The sequence below is a fragment of the Adiantum capillus-veneris genome, chromosome 10 (assembly GCF_014529385.1).
Source record: "Adiantum capillus-veneris isolate H3 chromosome 10, ASM1452938v2, whole genome shotgun sequence".
NCBI lineage: Eukaryota > Viridiplantae > Streptophyta > Polypodiopsida > Polypodiales > Pteridaceae > Adiantum > Adiantum capillus-veneris.
Window position 1 is genome coordinate 9,548,581 of NC_140940.1, and position 17,151 is coordinate 9,565,731.

A 17,151-nucleotide genomic window follows, 5' to 3' on the forward strand; every position below is an offset into this window, starting at 1 on the left:
CCTGTTAGAGCTATGTTCCTATTGATCACATTGCCGGAAAGTTGGGACACTTTTCGCACAGCTTTGAGTAATTCTCCACCTCCAAATGGTTTGAACATAGCAGGTGTAGAAGGAAGTCTGCTTACTGAAGAAACCAATAGAAAGACAATGGACAAAGGCAAAGGAACAGCCTTAGTTGTCAGGGGAAGGACCAAAGAAAAGTACAAAGGTGGAAAGAGGAATCAGTCTCGTAGCAAGTCCCGCAGTGCTAAAGGCAAGAGTGACATAGAATGCTACCATTGTGGCGAGAAGGGTCACATGAAAAGAAACTGCAGAGAATGGAAAGCAGAAAAAGGCAAAGAGAGAGCTGAAGACCATGGTGAGAAGAACAAGTCCTCAGTGAAGATTCAAGAAATAAATGTGACAAACACTGTTGCAGAGGATGACAGTCTAGTGTCAAGAGACATCTACTTCTTGAAGAATACAATGGACTCAGCTCTTCTTACATCATCTGATGGAAATGCATTGAGTGACTGGATTATAGACACAGAGGCATCACTTCATGTGTCTCCAAACAAGGAGTGGTTTACCTCTTATGTGACCACTAAAGATCATGTTCGGCTAGGCAATGGGCAGACATGTGAGATCTTAGGTGTTGGAGATGTTCAATTGAAGTTTCAGAATGGCTCTTCTTTCACGCTGAAGAATGTGAGACATGTTCCCGCAATTACAAAGAGCTTGATCAGCACAGGTTTACTTGATGATGCTAGCTACGTCACCACTTTTGGACAGAACATGTGGAAGATATCCAAGGGTTCTATGACAGTAGCACATGGAGTAAAGTCTGGAGGACTTTACATGATTTATGTATCAAATGTCTCTAAAAATTTCAATGTAACCGAGCAGCGGAACGTTTCTTTGTGGCATAGCCGGTTAGGACATATGTCCAAGAAGGGAATGGAAATCTTGTCTCGTTCTGGTTATTTGCCTGGCTTTTCATTTAATGATTATGAATTCTGTGAACATTGTCTGTATGGTAAGCAAACACAGCAGCCACATAAGCATAGAAGCAATAGAAGAGATACACAGTTGGCACTTGTTCATAGTGATTTGTGTGGACCTATGCCTAACCTATCTCTAGGGGGAGCTTCTTACTTTATGACATTTATAGATGATTACTCGAGGAAAGTATGGGTTTACTTTCTCAAGCACAAGGATGAAGCGTTTAGTGTTTTCAAAACGTTTGTGACACTTGTGGAGAATCAGAGTGGCAAGAAGCTTAAATGCTTACGCACTGACAATGGTGGAGAGTATGTTTCAAAGGCCTTTCAGGACTTTTGTGAGTGAAAAGGTATAAAACGTGAACTTACTGCTCCTTACAATCCTCCTCAAAATGTTGTTGCTGAGAGGATGAATAGGACCATACAAGAGAAGGTTAGAAGTATGTTGTCTAATGCACAGCTGCCAAATGGGTTTTGGGCTGAAGCTGTATCAACAGCTGTTGATCTTGTAAATAGATCTCCTAGCAAGGTTTTGCAGAAGGATTTAGTGCCAGAGATGGTATGGTCAGGCAAAATGCCCTCATACAAGCATCTTAGAGTCTTTGGCTGTGAGGCATATACTCACGTTCCAAAGGAATTTAGGAACAAATTTGAGCCAAAGAGTAGAAAGTGCATCTTTCTAGGCTATGGTAATTCTGGTGAGATGGGGTACAAACTTTGGGATCCCGAATCCAGAAAGGTTGTCCGCAGCAATGATGTTCACTTTAATGAATCCAAATATCATTCTAAACCAGAGAGGGTTGAGGAGATTAGAAGAGTTGTCTTCCAAGAAGATGGACCTGCACGTGCAAGACAAAATGTCAGGGCTCAAGAAGAGCAAGGACAGGATAGAGTGGAACCACAGGTTGTGGCTGAGCTTGAGCCACCTATTGTGCGGAGATCTGAACGTGTCACGCGACCTCCTGATAGGTTTGTTCCATCTATGAACTATGTCATGTTGACTGATTGCAATGAGCCTTCATGTTACAAGGAAGCAGTGCAAATGAAGGACTCCGGGAATTGGCAATTGGCCATGCAGTCAGAGATCACAGCTCTGCATAAAAACAAGACATGGAAGCTAGTTAAATTACCACAGGGCAAAAAGGCTCTACCTTGTAAATGGGTTTACAGGTATAAGATCACCGCTCATGATAGTCAGCCAAAGTACAAAGCAAGGCTTGTTGCCAAGGGCTTTAAGCAAGAACAAGGCATTGACTTTGATGAAGTCTTCTCTCCGGTGGTCAAGATGACTACATTGAGATGCTTTCTTGCATTGGTTGCCATAATAGATTTGGTGTTGCACCAAATGGATGTCAAGACAGCGTTCTTGCATGGTGATTTAGATGTGGAAATTTACATGCAGCAGCCAGAAGGGTTTGTTGAGAAAGGCAAGGAAGATTGGGTATGCCAGTTGTTAAAGAGTCTTTATGGCTTAAAACAATCACCGAGGGCATGGTACCATAAATTCCACAAGTTTAAGCTTTCTCAAGGCTACAAACGTAGTGAGTTCGATCACTGTCTATATACAAAGAAGGCTAAGGATGGTAGTTGGCTGATCCTTATTTTGTATGTGAATGACATGTTGATTGCTGGCAAGCACTTGGAAGAAATTTCAGCTTTGAAGTCAAAGATGGCAAAATCGTTTGACATGAAAGACATGGGTGAGGCAAGTCATATACTTGGTATGCGCATTGAGAGAGACAGATCAAAGAAGTTGATTTGGTTATCTCAAACAGAGTATATTGACAAGGTTTTGCAACGTTTCAATATGGAGAAGGGAAAGGCACTGAGTGTTCCAGTGCCACCATATGTGAAACTTAGCAAACAAGATTGTCCTGTGTCTGAGGAAGAACAGGCTGAAATGGATAAGATTCCATATGCGTCTGCAGTGGGTAGTTTGATGTATGCAATGATTGCTACTCGCCCAGACATTGCATTTGCAGTGGAAGTAGTAAGTCGATACATGTCAAACCCAGGCAAGAAACATTGGGAGGCAGTGAAAGGAATATTAAGATACCTGAAAACTACAAAGAGTATGCGTATATGCTATGGGAGTCAGGAGCTAAGTGTAAAGGGCTTTACAGACTCAGATTATGCAGGTGACTTAGACAACCGAAGGTCTACGTCAGGGTATGTCTTTACATTGGCTGGTGGAGCAGTATCATGGCGTTCTAGATTACAAGATTGTGTTACTCAGTCTACTACAGAGGCTCAATATGTTGCAGCATCAGAGGCATGCAAAGAATCAATTTGGCTTAATCGACTAGTAACAGATTTGGGAATCAAAGAAGAGATGCCTGTGTTATATTGTGATAGTCTAAGTGCTATACAATTGGCTCGCAATCCAGTTTATCACTCAAAGACAAAGCATGTGGATGTGAAGTATCATTTCATCACGGAAATGCTCGAGGATAAGCAACTTCAGCTTGTCAAAGTTCACACCACAGAAAATCCTGCTAATCTAGTTACAAAAGGACTTCCCTCAGAGAGCTTTGCGCATTTTCGCAAGCAGTTAGGTGTAGGGTAGTACATCACTTCTCTACATCTCTTGTATATTAGCTTGTATAGTAGCTTCTCTCACACTTAAAGTACCACATTGGACTTTAAGTGGGAGGTTGTTGGGGTATAAAGCCCAATGTGGTCGCCCAGGTAAGTGGGCGGGCCGCCAGGTATGTACACATATTCTTTTGTTAAAACATAATAAGAACTCACTATGCTCTACACATTACAGTAGAGCGAGTTCACCATATCGTCGTGCTCTTCTTCTCGCACTCTCTCGCGTCACGCTTCCGCTCGTACTCCTTCACCAGGCTGATCTACTAATGCAAAACGCTAGGTCCTCTAGGCTGAAAACGTTGGGTTTCCTACCCGTCTTGCTGAGAAGATGCACTGCAAGTTGCCTAAGCTCCTTCTGATGCTTCTATTGAGTGACCACTGGGTTTCTTTTATATTTCCTTAGCAATTTTCCCTACTTACTTTTCCAACAAAAGTCACTTATTGATAGATAAGTGAAAAATGTGTATTTTGGGAAAAGGGGTTCTATGCTCTGTAAAATGCTCATGATGGGTACTGAATGCCATGTTAATGATTATGTTGTGTGCAATCAGAGGATATGCAACTAATCTAAGTGCTTGGACATGCACAGCGAGCGAGTTCACCATATCGTCGTGCTCTTCTTCTCGCACTCTCTCTCGCGTCACGCTTTCGCTCGTACTCCTTCACCAGGCTGATCTACTAATGCAAAACGCTAGGTCCTCTAGGCTGAAAACGTTGGGTTTCCTACCCGTCTTGCTAGGAAGATGCACTGCAAGTTCTTCTGATGCTTCTATTGAGTGACCACTGGGTTTCTTTTATATTTCCTTAGCAATTTTCCCTACTTACTTTTCCAACAAGTCACTTATTGATAGATAAGTGAAAAATGTGTATTTTGGGAAAAGGGGTTCTATGCTCTGTAAAATGCTCATGATGGGTACTGAATGCCATGTTAATGATTATGTTGTGTGCAATCAGAGGATATGCAACTAATCTAAGTGCTTGGACATGCACAGCCTGCGCACAGGCTCACAAAGGTATCTGAACACTTCCTAGGCTGACCTGAACACTAGACCTGAGATAGCTTGTCCACATGCACATAGGGTTAGATGTGCACGTGACATCCCCTCTTTTTCAAAGTGCCCAATAGTGGGTGTAGAACTAGGTACTAATATATGCTTCCACACACCCCTCCCCCCCCACCCCAACAAGAATACATCGATAAATAGATTTGCATCCTAAGTTTTTGTCAAAACTCTAGGGATGCAAGGTAGACTCAACCGTATTGAAGCCTAGCACTAAAAGAAGTTGGTCGGAGGAGGCACAAGGAGGGAAACTTGCAAAAGACGCAAAGAGACAGAGATCTAGCAAACAAGCTACGAGAGAGAAAAATGCAAGGAGGAATACTATCAAATTTAAGACTGACGCACTAGGAGACTGACCCAAAATGCTCGATTTGCGATGGTGATGAACACAAGATGATACAAGAGGTAAACCACCCCTCTCCTTTTTAGGGGACCAAAGCAAGTTGCTCGACCCCTAGAAATACCCCATAACTCTGAAAAATTGGGACAAAATCTGGAAAAACCTCCAAAACTACCCCATGACCACCCTGTACGTGGAAACCAGCAGCACAAGGCATTTGGTAAAACTATTCCAGACCTGGGACCACCAAGAGGGACCTACTATAACACTGCCAACAATGCAGGATGGGCAAAAGAATGGCGGAAATAGGCCGGAATGACCAGGCTCGGCCACAAAACAGCCCTCACACCCTTAGATCAGTCCCACAGAGATGCTGGGGGCCTGGGGCACTCGAAGCTCCACCAAAGCTCGCTAGAGAGGTGGCAAACTCTAATATGGTGCTACTTCCTAGATCTTTAGATCCCTCAGGTGAAGTGAATGGTCCGAGCAAGCAAACATAGAGCACAGACCCCCCTACATAGAGGTGGCCTATATAGAGAGCAAAGCAAAGACAAAGCACACACACATCTACATAGAGAGGACCAATACAGATATGTGGTTCACAAAAATCAACAAAACAACAATATATCCTCCGTCCTCATATTTGCCTCCTCTAAGCGTTGAGAAAGAAAGAGAAAGAAACAAGCACATACAGCCCATCACTCGCAAAATCCACGAAAATTTCTACTTTTGAAAGAGTCCTACATGAAGCAACCATGATGCTGAGAGAAAGAAGGGAAAGGTGGTGGCAGTAATTTTTTATTTTTATTTTCTTTTTTTTTGGGGGGGGGGGAGGGGGGGTTCAGCCCTTCATTTACAAACTTTCTATTTTTCGAGTGTTCTACACAAAGATCAGAATCAGGAAAAAAAAAAAAAATACTGCTGAGTAAAAGTGTTTTTAGGCTTACTTGACATCTGGCAAGGATCTGAAAGACAGTGGCCACATCAGTAATTTTTTGAGCAGTCGTCACAAACTTGACAATGTCGGCCCCACAAGACACTATTTTTGCAACTAATGACCCAATTGACTCTGCAGATGGGGTCATTTCAAAATTGTGATTTGATACCAAAATTTTGCAACCAGTGGACTTTTTGTCTTGCAGGTTAGCAATAAATTCTGGAGCAGCCTACATACAAAAATTCAATACAGTTACCATCCAAAATGGCACATTTCTTACAAAAGCCTCTACCAACTCTCGATGAAACTAGGCAAACCTACCTTCAGCTCCACATCTATAAAATCGGCTCCAAAATTCATTGCTAAACGAAGAGCATCTAGACGGGCAGCCTCATCTCCCACATATTCCCCTCCTTCCCACGTCGGCCTGCAAAAGCGAACACTGTAGTAAGCAAGGGTGACATGGTCCTCACACAATAAGGCCTCACATACATTTTTAAGTATACTGAACCTACACAAAACCAGGAACACATTGTGCTCATGAGACATCTTCTGAAAACACCTAATTAAAGGCGATGCACAGGTGAAACTTGCTTGCATGTACTTGCAAGTTGCCACCCACTCAAGTTTAAAATAAATAAATACCACTCAAAAACTCCCCATTGCCAGCCAGCAAGAATCTTCTCCATAGCAATTACCGGTCTTCACATACGACTTTAATTGATCTTAACAATCTAAACAACCGAACTTAAACAGACACCGAATTAGAGGTCCTTGCATCCAACTTGCTCTCAACGCCCTCATACATCCATACGTCTCTGCAACCCGCAGACAAAATCTCCCTTCGCTAACAACTTCTCACAGTCCATGCATTCTCACTTCCTTATCTTTCAGTATGGTAGTACTTGGAGTGGCCCCGTACTTACTCTAATTAGGACTCCAAATAACGACAGAAGTTCAACACTATTTGTTATGCACAAAATGCTGAAATCCACTGGAAGCTTCTGCAATGTGCATTATCAATGGGCACAATTTACACACTTAAGGACGGGAGCTCTTTCTTCTCCACTGAATCGAAAGCTGGAAATTGCAAGCTATGCTTCAACTCACAGCATCAAAACACTTGCAAAAGAGCAAAACACGACCAATAATGAGAAAAGGTTTGAACGTGTAGCTGAAGATGCATGTTATTGTATCACAGATGGAAGGACTAATATAAATGGATCCAACAGTCCACTGCCTAGAAGAGTCATGTCCTTGAGCAAACACGGACAAAAGGAGCAACGAACTGAAGGATATCTATCCTTTCTCAAGGAATAACTTCAAATATTCTACATTCTCGCACCCTCTCCTATTTTTCCTTGATTTTATAACCCCACGACCTTAATGGAAAACAAACAGTGGGCTTTAGCTTAAGAGGTTGCAATCAAAGCAATCAAGGAAAAAACATAATAGAATCTTCCATAACCCCTCATGGATAAACCGTATTCCTCTAAACTGATGACGCATGTGTTCATTTGTGAAGCCTTTGGTCACAACATCACATGTACCATTTTGCCATCACTAACTCTAGCATTTTATTGTCATTTAATCACCTAGCTCAAAGTTCAAATGTAACATTTCTTGTCTCTGCAAGTGGGAGGGATAAAACCTCCTGAGGAAACCTACTACTTAACTTTAGATGACTGACTCAGTGCATCAGCACGACCTCTTCATAGTGTGTGAACCAGGATAATAAAAAGCTGGACTTGCATGATTGGTAAAAAGGCATTCTGAATAAAACTGCATAGCGAGGGATACCTGTATGTGACAATGGCAGGTAGGGGCCTATCCTTGAGGAGTAGAGGAAGGTCCACAAGGGGGTTGAAGTGAGCAATATGGTCCAGGCGAAGCTCAACGATGTCTGCACCTTGTAAATGGGCGAGATGCATTTGTTCCCTCATCTCTTCCGCACTCTTGGCAACAAGAGGGGCACAGAGATGGCACCCATTCTCGCCCACAACCATCGTCGACTGCTGCTCTCTCACTTGCTCTTTCAGCTGCTCTCTCTCTCTCTCTCTCTCTCTCTCAGTTTCGCGAGAGCGGGTGGCGCGGTAGCGTCTGAAGATTGGCCGGATCCGCAGGAACGGTAAGCCACGAGTTGCTGTCGGGAGAACAAATGGAAACCATCACTACCTCTTTACTTAAAAGTGCTCTCGCTTTCACCTATTTCCAAAAGCTATTGTGGACGAGCTTTGAACGGTCAAATCATCCTAAGGTTTCCGAGAATGGTTCTGTGACGCCCTGATTCGGGGCGTCGCGGGAAAGGGGCCGCGCCGGCTCACCTGCGATGCAGACGGGACCTGCAGGCAAGCAAACGCACATACGAGAACGCAACTTGAAAACTGAACGCAAGAGGGACACGAGAGTGAGGGACGCGAACGAATGATCAATATCATAAGAAAGTGTCGAATACAAGGAACGCAAGTAATCACATGAAAACGGGGCTGGCAAGTTGGGGGAAGTGGCACATACTTCCCTTATATACACCCCCGGGTTGAGAGAGCTTGACGCCCACGTCAAGCCGGGGTTTTGAGAGGTGCCGATACAAAAGTTGATGCTGAGGTTTTGGGGCGGATATTTACAAGGGGGGGAGTTAGATGTTGCCCAAAAAAAACTAGCTACTTAGGGTTATGCTAGTTACAAGTGGAATGGAGGACTACTCTATGTGGGTGTCGTTTAGTGGGTTGTCCTCCTCTTCAGTCGGCATGTTGTAGAAGCGCAGCACAAGGGGTCTTCCGAGTCGAAGCATGATTTCTTCAGGTACCCAAGTGCATTCTGTCATAGGGCGATTTCGCCATTTGACATAGAATAGTTGTCCCCGTCGCCCAAAATGCGACTTTAGGATGGCCTCCGGCTCATGTGGCGGGCCATCCTTTACATATTCGGGGAGGCTTCTACCATAGGTGTTATCCGGCACAAACCTTTTGAGTAGACTTACATGGAAGGCGTTGTGGATGTTGATGTGTGATGGGAGATCCAGCTTGTAGGTGATGTCGTTGTAGGACTTGAGCACTTTGTATGGCCCATAGTAGCGGTGGTTGAACTTCGGGGAGAGGCCTTGAGGGAGGGTGATATTCTGGGAGCTGACGAGGACTAAGTCACCTTCTTGGAAGAGTTCGGCAGGCCTTCGCTTTTGGTTGGCGTATTTGGCGATGCGTACCTTGCTTTGCTCGAGACTCTTCTTTCCCCTTTGCATGCGGGTTTGCCATTGTTGAAGAGACTCTTCACATTCCAGATCCTGGGCATGCACATCGCCGGTTGCCAGTGCAAGAGGTGTGATGACTTCTTTACCTGTGGAGAGCTCGAAGGGGGTGTAGCCAGTGCTGCTATAGATGGAGTTGTTGTAGTGGAATTCCAGGACGTCCATGTATTCGGACCAGTCCTTCTGATCTGCCTTGACGTAGCTGCGAATGTAGTCTTCAATGCCTTGGTTGACTCTTTCCGTTTGGCCATCGGTTTCTGGGTGGTAGGCGGAGGAAAAGCGGAGCTGGGTGCCTAGCAGCTTGAAGAGCTCGCGCCAGAGGTCGCTAAGGAAGCGGGTGTCGCGATCAGAAACTATGGCTAAGGGGAGGCCATGGTATTTGAAGACTTTGGCGAAGAAGTGTTTGGCTACTTGGTAGGCGGTGACGGGAGGCTTTGCAGGTATGAAGTGAGCTTGCTTGGTGAAGTAGTCGACGACCACCATGATGGTAGTGTGGCCGTGGGAGGGGGGGAGTCGACGATGAAGTCCATACTTACCATGTCCCAAGGCCGGGAGGGTGTTGGCATTGGGTGGAGGAGGCCAGCAGGCTTGAGTCTTTGAGCTTTGACCAGTTGACAGGTTGGGCAAGTGCGCACGTAGTCGATTACGTCGTCCTTCATTTTTGGCCACATGTAGTGTTGGTGTAGTTTGTCATAAGATCTCTTCTAGCCACCATGTCCAGCTAGCTTGCAGTCATGAGCCTCCCACATGAGGTCTTTCTTTAGCTCTGGATCATTGGGGATGTAGATTTTTCCATGCGCGTATAAGAGGTTATCTCTGACTTCAAAGAGACCCACTGCCGCTTTCCCAGAGATGTGGTCGTTGAGCATGCGGAGGACAGCAGGATCGGCTTTCTGAGCGTCAAGGATGCGTTGGCGTAGAGTGCTGGTTGCTGTGGAGATAGCCGTGAGGGTGGGCATTCGACTGAGAGCATCTGGCATGACATTTGTAGTACCTGGTTTGTGGATGATGTCGATGTCGTATTCTGCCAGGGTATCTTGCCACCTAGCTTGCTTGGGGGTGATTTTGGGTTGTGTCTGGAAGTACTTGAGGGAGATGTTGTCAGTGTAGACCTTGGTGTGTTTGTCTTGGACATAGTGTCGCCACTTTCGGAGGCAGTGGACGACAGCGAGCATTTCCTTCTCATGGGTGGTCCATCTGGTCTCCACATCTATGAACTTGCGAGACTCGTAGGCGATGGGTTGATTCTCTTGCATGAGGACACCGCCAATGGCACCATCGGAGGCATCCGTGTGGACTTCAAAGGGTTTGGTGAAGTCGGGTAGTCGGAGGACGGGGGTACTACACATGGCTATCTTCAGGTTCTCAAAGGCCTCTTCTTCTCTGGACGTCCACTGAAAGGGTTTGTGGCCTTTGGTTATCTCTGTAAGTGGGGCAGCGATCTTGCTGAAATCGCGGATGAAGCGACGTGTGTACTGACAGAAGCCCACAAACTCTCGGACTTCTTTGATAGATGTCGGTGGAGCCCACTTGATGACAGCGTCGACTTTCTTGGGGTCCACCATAATCCCTTCTGACGTGACGATGAAGCCCAGGAACTCGATTTTCTGAACAGCGAACTCACATTTCTCCAGCTTGGCATACAGCTGGTGTTCCCGGAGGCGCTGGAGTACTGCGGCGACATGCTTCTGGTGCTCTTCTAAGGTTTTGCTGTAAATGAGCAAATCATCGATGTAGGTGATTAGGTAGTCGTCAATCATGTCGCGGAAACTGTCATGGATTATTCTGCAGAAAGTGCCCGGACCACCGGTGAGACCGAACCCCAGGACCATCCATTCCCAGGAGCCGTAGCGTGTGCGGAAGGCGGTCTTCGGGATGTCTTTGGAGGCGATGGGGACTTGGTGATAGCCGGAGCGGAGGTCGATGCGCGTGAAGTATTGGGCACCCTGTAGTCTGTCCAGAAGATCTTCCATGAGGGGGACTGGGTACCTGTTCTTGATAGTTATCTTGTTGAGGGCCCGATAATACACGCATAGTCTCATCGAACCGTCTTTCTTCTTGACGAACAGGACTGGGGCCCCAAAAGGAGAGCTGCTTGGCCGGATGAAACCTTGATCCTCCAATTCCTGGAGTTTCTTCTTGAGCTCTTTTAGCTCGGTGTCGTTCATGCGGTAGGGGGCCTTCGCCGGGGGTGTGCTTCCTGGGATGAGGTCAATTTCATGTTGAATTTGACGGGGAGGGGGTAGGCCGGGGGGAAGTTCTGGAGGCATGACATCCTTGTACTTCTGGAGGATGGGGGTAAGGGAGGGGTCACCCACCTTGGCCTGCTCGATGGTGATTGAGTTGAGCCTTGCTGTGGGTTGTTCCTTTGCCTGCATGATGCAGAGGTGAACCTGAGCTCCTTTCTTGAGGGCCCGCTCTGCTTGCTTTGCACTCATGAGGTTGAGCCTGGGAGAAGATGTCTCTGGGACCTTTTGTTTGCCTTTCATCGTTGCCAATTGAGCAGGGTCTTGGCGGTTAATGGGGGGGGGATTGGTTTGAAGATGTGCCTGGCGGGTGAAAGCTTGCTGCGTTGTGAGTCTGGCGCCTTGGACTGTCACTGCTTTGCCTTGATTATTCAGGAGTAATTGGTCCACCTTCATGCCTAGGAGTGCAATGAGGTACTTGTCGTTGAAGGAGAGACCAATGATTGCCTCAAAGTCGTCCATTGGGACCACTATGAAGTCAAGGCGACATGTGAATTCACCCATCTCGATCCGGACTTGACGGGCTGCCTTTACATTGCTATCCTTTCCTTGGGCAAACTTGACTGTACTTTCATTGACGGTGGTGAGGCGTAGGCCCAGGCGAGCGGCGCACTGCGGGGATAGAAAGTTGTGTGTAGCGCCTGAGTCTATCATGATCCACTGTTGCTGGGTCCCAATTGTTGCCTGGACATATAAGTTCTGAATGTCTGTGATGGCTGCTGCCATGCATTGAGGATGGAGGGATACTGCTCCAATTCGAAGTTGTTGGTCAGCAATAGGGTCATCCGTTTCTTCGCTTCTTCGTTGGGGGGGGGAGGGTGGTTCTTCAATTTGGATGGTGTTGGCTCTGCTAGATGATGTTGATGCCTGATTTCTCTTGCGGACACAGGCGTAGTTGGGTCCATGGGCGATTCTGCAGTCATTGCACCAGATGCGATCGGGGTGCGACTGGTTATTGTTGCGCGCAAAAAAGGTGCATGGGACTAAGGCGCCATTTCCACGGCCTAATCTCGGGTTGCCATTGGGTGGTGGTGGGCAGGGGTCATTGCTTCTGTTATTGGTTATAACTTCTCGGCCTCGCCCAGCGGGTGGGTTAGCCCAGTTGCTGGAGGGCGTGGGGGCAAAATGGTTGGGGCGAGGGTTATTGGGAGGAAAACCTGGGGTTGAACTTGTGTCGCGTAGTTTTTCGGCCATATTGGCGGCCACTTCCCAGGTGTTGGGATTCTGCTTCTCTACCTCGCGGCGGGACCAGGGCCTAAGGCCGTACAGGAGGCCATATAACCTGTCTGCTGTGTGCATCAATGGAAGTTGGAGCATGAGTGGCCGGTATTTGACAATGTAGTCTGATATGTGGCCGTCTTGGCGTAGATCGCGCCACGAATCCCTGACTTTGTTTCCTTCATTCTTTGGGACAAAGTAGCTGAGCATGTCTCTTTGTAGGTCTTCCCAGTCCTCCCAGTGCTTTGATGGTTGTTCAGTGAGGAACCAAACATAGGCGTCGTCGGCCAGGAAGTTTTTGGCCACTTGCACCCATCTGCGTCTGCCTATGTTGTTCCACTGCATGTAGTCTTCTACCTCGCTGAACCACTTGTTGAGTTCCAGTGAGGTGCGGTTGCCTTTGTATTTCTCTGGGGGACTGGGTCTGAACTTTCCCAGTCTGTTTTCGTCTTCTAGGTGTCTGTCAAGGCTGTAGTAGCGTCTTTCGCTTTGATCATCCTGATACTCTTCGTCTTCAGGTCGCGGTCGTCTTTGTGTGTTACACCGCGTGTTGACATTAGAGGTGCCTGGTCGGTCTTCGTATCGCTGGCCTAGCTGTGACTGAATCAATTCGCCCAAGTTAGCCGACATCAAGTTGATCTGTTGTTCCACGGAGGCCATGATGCGGGCCTCCAGTCTCCTTTCTATTGTGTCTTGGGTATCTTGTCGTGTCTTCGTTTCCTTCTTCTTCTTCTCCTTCTTATTCAGATCAGGCTCGGTTCGGTATCCGTCATCATATTCTTGATCTCCAGCCATTTCTGTACTTTGGTGGCCGAAGCCGAAAAGAAAAACTCAAAAATGTCAAAAACTGAAAAACTGCGAGAAACGGCTTGAAAACGTTGAAAAATTATGAAACGGCGCAAAACGGGGTCCAAAACGACGAAAACCGCGAAAAACGGCTCAAAAACGGTGAAAACCGGTCCCAAACGGTGTAAGACGGGGCAAAACGAGATAAAACGTTGAAAAATGGCGGGGGACGTGGAGAAAACGCGTCAAAATGGGCAAAACGGGTCAAGAATGCGGAGAACGCGGTGAAAACGGGGCGAAACGCGGGTCAAACGAGGCAAAACGGTGAAAAACTGTGGGGAACGTGGAGAAAACGCAAGGAACGGGGCAAAACGGGGCAATCACGCGAGGGGCGTGGTGAAACGGGGCAAAACGGGGCAACACGGACCGAGAACACGGAGAAAACGTGGAAAAACGAGGCAGACGGGCCGAAAACGTGGTGACAACCACGGGCCACGGGCCGACGTTGGGTCGGCGGGGACTCGAGCCGAAGCTCTGATACCAAGTGTGACGCCCTGGTTCGGGGCGTCGTGAGAAAGGGGCCGCGCCGGCTCACCTGCGATGCAAACGGGTCCTGCAGGCAAGCAAATGCACATACGAGAACGCAACTTGAAAACTGAACGCAAGAGGGACACGAGAGTGAGGAACGCGAACGAATGATCAATATCATAAGAAAGTGCCGAATACAAGGGACGCAAGTAATTACATGAAAACGGGGCTGGCAAGTTGGGGGAAGTGGCACATACTTCCCTTATAGGTTCCATTCCTCTTTACAAACACCAACACCTTACAGAAAGTAGTAAAACCCTTGGCACTTGTTCTTGAACAAGTGGGGCTCCCCAACAACAAAGAAATATACAAAGCCATGAACATTTTTTTAGAAAAAATATTATTGGAAGTGTGCAGTGTGTGCAATGTGGCCTATCATCTCTAGCTTTCTCTAGTTTTGAAGCCTTGACTTAAATATTGATCAATGTAGCCAAAGCTTGAGAGTCAAAGATGCATGAAAACACACACATGCGCAATGCGGATTAATAATCCACTTGAAGAGGTACTCAAACTACCAGCTATAAGCATTTTCTTTTCTAGGCACCTGCAATATTATATAATGCCCATGCTAACAATGTTCACACTACATATAAAAACTAACTTAAATATAAAAAAATCAACAACACAACAATTTGCAGCTTTGCGGTTATTTTGCAGCTCCAGTGTTCAGGTTTTGGGATCAATGCTCTAGTTGCATTTTGCACTAGTGAAGTGCTTGGGCGATCTTTGTTTGATACCCGAGTTTCTTGAGCCCGAAAGTGGCCGTCATTCCTTAATGGACCATTTTGTGCTACCACATGGATCTACATTTTTTGGCTCTTTTCTATTTTAATAGGTAGAATCTTTATAGATTCCTTTCCATTGCCTCCCCAAAACTCACACTTTGCCCTTTTTCTTTCACTTCCAAAGTTTGTAAACCCTCTTTAACCCATTTCATGTCGCTTTTTATCATTTTCCAAGTAAAACTTGACTTTGATTACTTTGTTAACCTTTATTCTCTAACTCAACGAAAGCATGTCAAGGAGATTCCACTTAAAGAAATGGTTGCAGAATATTGTTTGTTGTATTTGAGTACAGTAGTCGTTCTTCTGCAGTGAGAACTTAACATTATTCATTGTGACTACATGAGGGACATCAAACACAAGACTTGAAGCCATAGAAATCACAAAAAGTGCATTTGCCATCAAGCAAAAGTACAATTAGGAGTATGTATAATGGCATCTGAGAGTTGAGAGCTGAGTCAAAAGCTAGTTGGAGGATCCAAAAGTTGAAGCCATGGAATTGACAACAAGTACATTTCACAGCAAGCAAAAGTACGTCAAGGAGTATATACAATGAGGACATTTGAGAGTCCACAGATACACCAAAATCCATCTAGAGGATTCCAAAATGGTTTTTGTCAGCACATAAGATACTATTTACATATGCAGTCGTTCGTTCCCCTATTGAATACCATTCTTGATCAGCACATTTGATACCTTCATTATCAACACATTTTATTATTTAATTGGTTCTTTTGGCATGAGACTTTTGTTCATACCACAAAAAATCTCCTCTTTAAGCATGCATACTTGGACATCCACAAGGTTTTCTTGATAGGTTGTGACTACATCTTTTAGAGTGTGTATCGCTATTATCACTTTCAACCGAAGAGATGTGTAATCATTAAGTGGTCCCCAGACAGCTCGTGCAAAATTTGTGATGTCATGTCTTCTATCTTGTCTAGTCGCGATCTCTAATCTGGTCCAGTAGATCGTCCAGTTGTGTCTCTCCCATAGTAAGCAACAAGTGGCTTTGCTCCATTTTGAACTACATACACATAGGGAAATGGCTAGCATACTTGTATCCAAATGCAATAAAGCAAAACAAAAAAAAATGATAAAGTCGATAGATTCCATTACACAATCGTTGTCAACCCAACCTGATGAACTAGTGGTAAGTACTTATTGCCTATCTCAAGGCCCCCTTGTACACTATGTTGGTCCGCATCATTGGCTATCTCAAGGGCCCTTTGCTCACTATGTCAATCCTCATCATTGGCAACTAGACTTGGTGGACTATGTTCAACATGCTTAAAAATCAGGATTTGTAGAGGCTAAATTCTTCTGTGTGTATGTCTATGAACCTACCTTTCCACATCTTGCCACCGTGAATGAAATCAATCAACATGCAGATGAGAGGTGCCATACATCTGCCTATTGATGAAAATACTAGCAATGTCTTGGTATGTTGTTGTTGATGGATGGACCATACATCTCCAAAGAGCCTTTGTTTTACCCAATTCCATGCCGCGTTCTTGGTAGGGTGTTACCCTTGATGATGAGTGATAGCACTTTCTGCTCTTGAGCATTTTGTGTAGGGTTGATAGCAAGTCACTACCTAGTGGGTGTCTTGATTTAAACTTCCAAAACATGAATGCTCTATCATAGATATTCATTGGTGTTAGACATACTTTTTTTTCAGGTCATCAGCACCATACAAATTGTACAACTCAATTAGTTCCCTGAGTATTGACATTATGTTAGTACCAAAAATCTATGTTGCAGACATCCATCGCGGCGACCCGCTAATATTAGCGTCGCTGCCGGGGAAATGATCCTTAGATGGTGAGTGACCTAGTGTATATTTAGAGCGTTCCTTTCTAAGATTTGTCTCTCCATTCCATTTACACCTTAGCAGTGAAGCAACTAGACACGAGTTTTAGTGCTTGGTAGAGTCTAGAAGTCGAGGACTTGCTAGATGTATTCTTGAGAAGTAAAGAGGGTTGTGAGTGAGATAGCCAAAAGCATTTCATTCTCCGATTTTCTCTATGCTTTCAGAGTGTTGTTTCGTTTTTCGTTTTGACTTTCTTATATACCGTTTTGTTTGTTTTTGTTTCATGCTTCATTTTAGTACTTAGGAGTAGGGTAAGTAGAAACTACCACCATCAAATTTGGGCTAAAAAATTAAGGAAAAAAAGGGTGAAAACTATATTTTGGCCGAAATGACCATAACTCTGAAATTTTGAAAATTTGATGGTAGAAACCTCAAAAGTGATCCAAATTCAAAAATTTGCGGATCAAGGGCATCAATAGACTCTCTAGAAGTAATCTGAAAAGTCTGGCAAGATTTTGTGGAGGAACATGGATCGCGATCCATGTATCCCAGAGACCATTT

The 17,151-nt window shown here is 45.4% G+C and overlaps 2 protein-coding genes across 2 annotated transcripts in view; both read right to left on the bottom strand.

Moving 5' to 3' along the window:
• Positions 1-8,078, bottom strand: part of MEE32 (dehydroquinate dehydratase, putative / shikimate dehydrogenase) — a 44,709-nt gene extending 36,631 nt beyond the window's left edge. Inside the window, exons 1-3 of the mRNA XM_086521046.1 lie at positions 7,714-8,078; positions 6,235-6,340; positions 5,924-6,142 (exon numbers count right to left, since the gene is read on the bottom strand). Coding sequence (XP_086377172.1) covers positions 5,924-6,142; positions 6,235-6,340; positions 7,714-7,919 — 531 coding nt within the window. The 5' untranslated portion in view covers positions 7,920-8,078. The remainder of the gene's footprint in view (positions 1-5,923; positions 6,143-6,234; positions 6,341-7,713) is intronic.
• Positions 8,079-8,611: 533 nt separating this feature from the next.
• Positions 8,612-13,416, bottom strand: LOC147448424 (uncharacterized). Its single transcript, XM_086521400.1, has 3 exons — positions 10,324-13,416; positions 9,990-10,233; positions 8,612-8,730 (listed from the first exon to the last, which is right to left on the bottom strand). Exons 1-3 carry the CDS (start codon positions 13,414-13,416, stop codon positions 8,612-8,614), a joined length of 3,456 nt encoding a protein of 1,151 aa, XP_086377526.1.
• Positions 13,417-17,151: the final 3,735 nt, after the last annotated feature.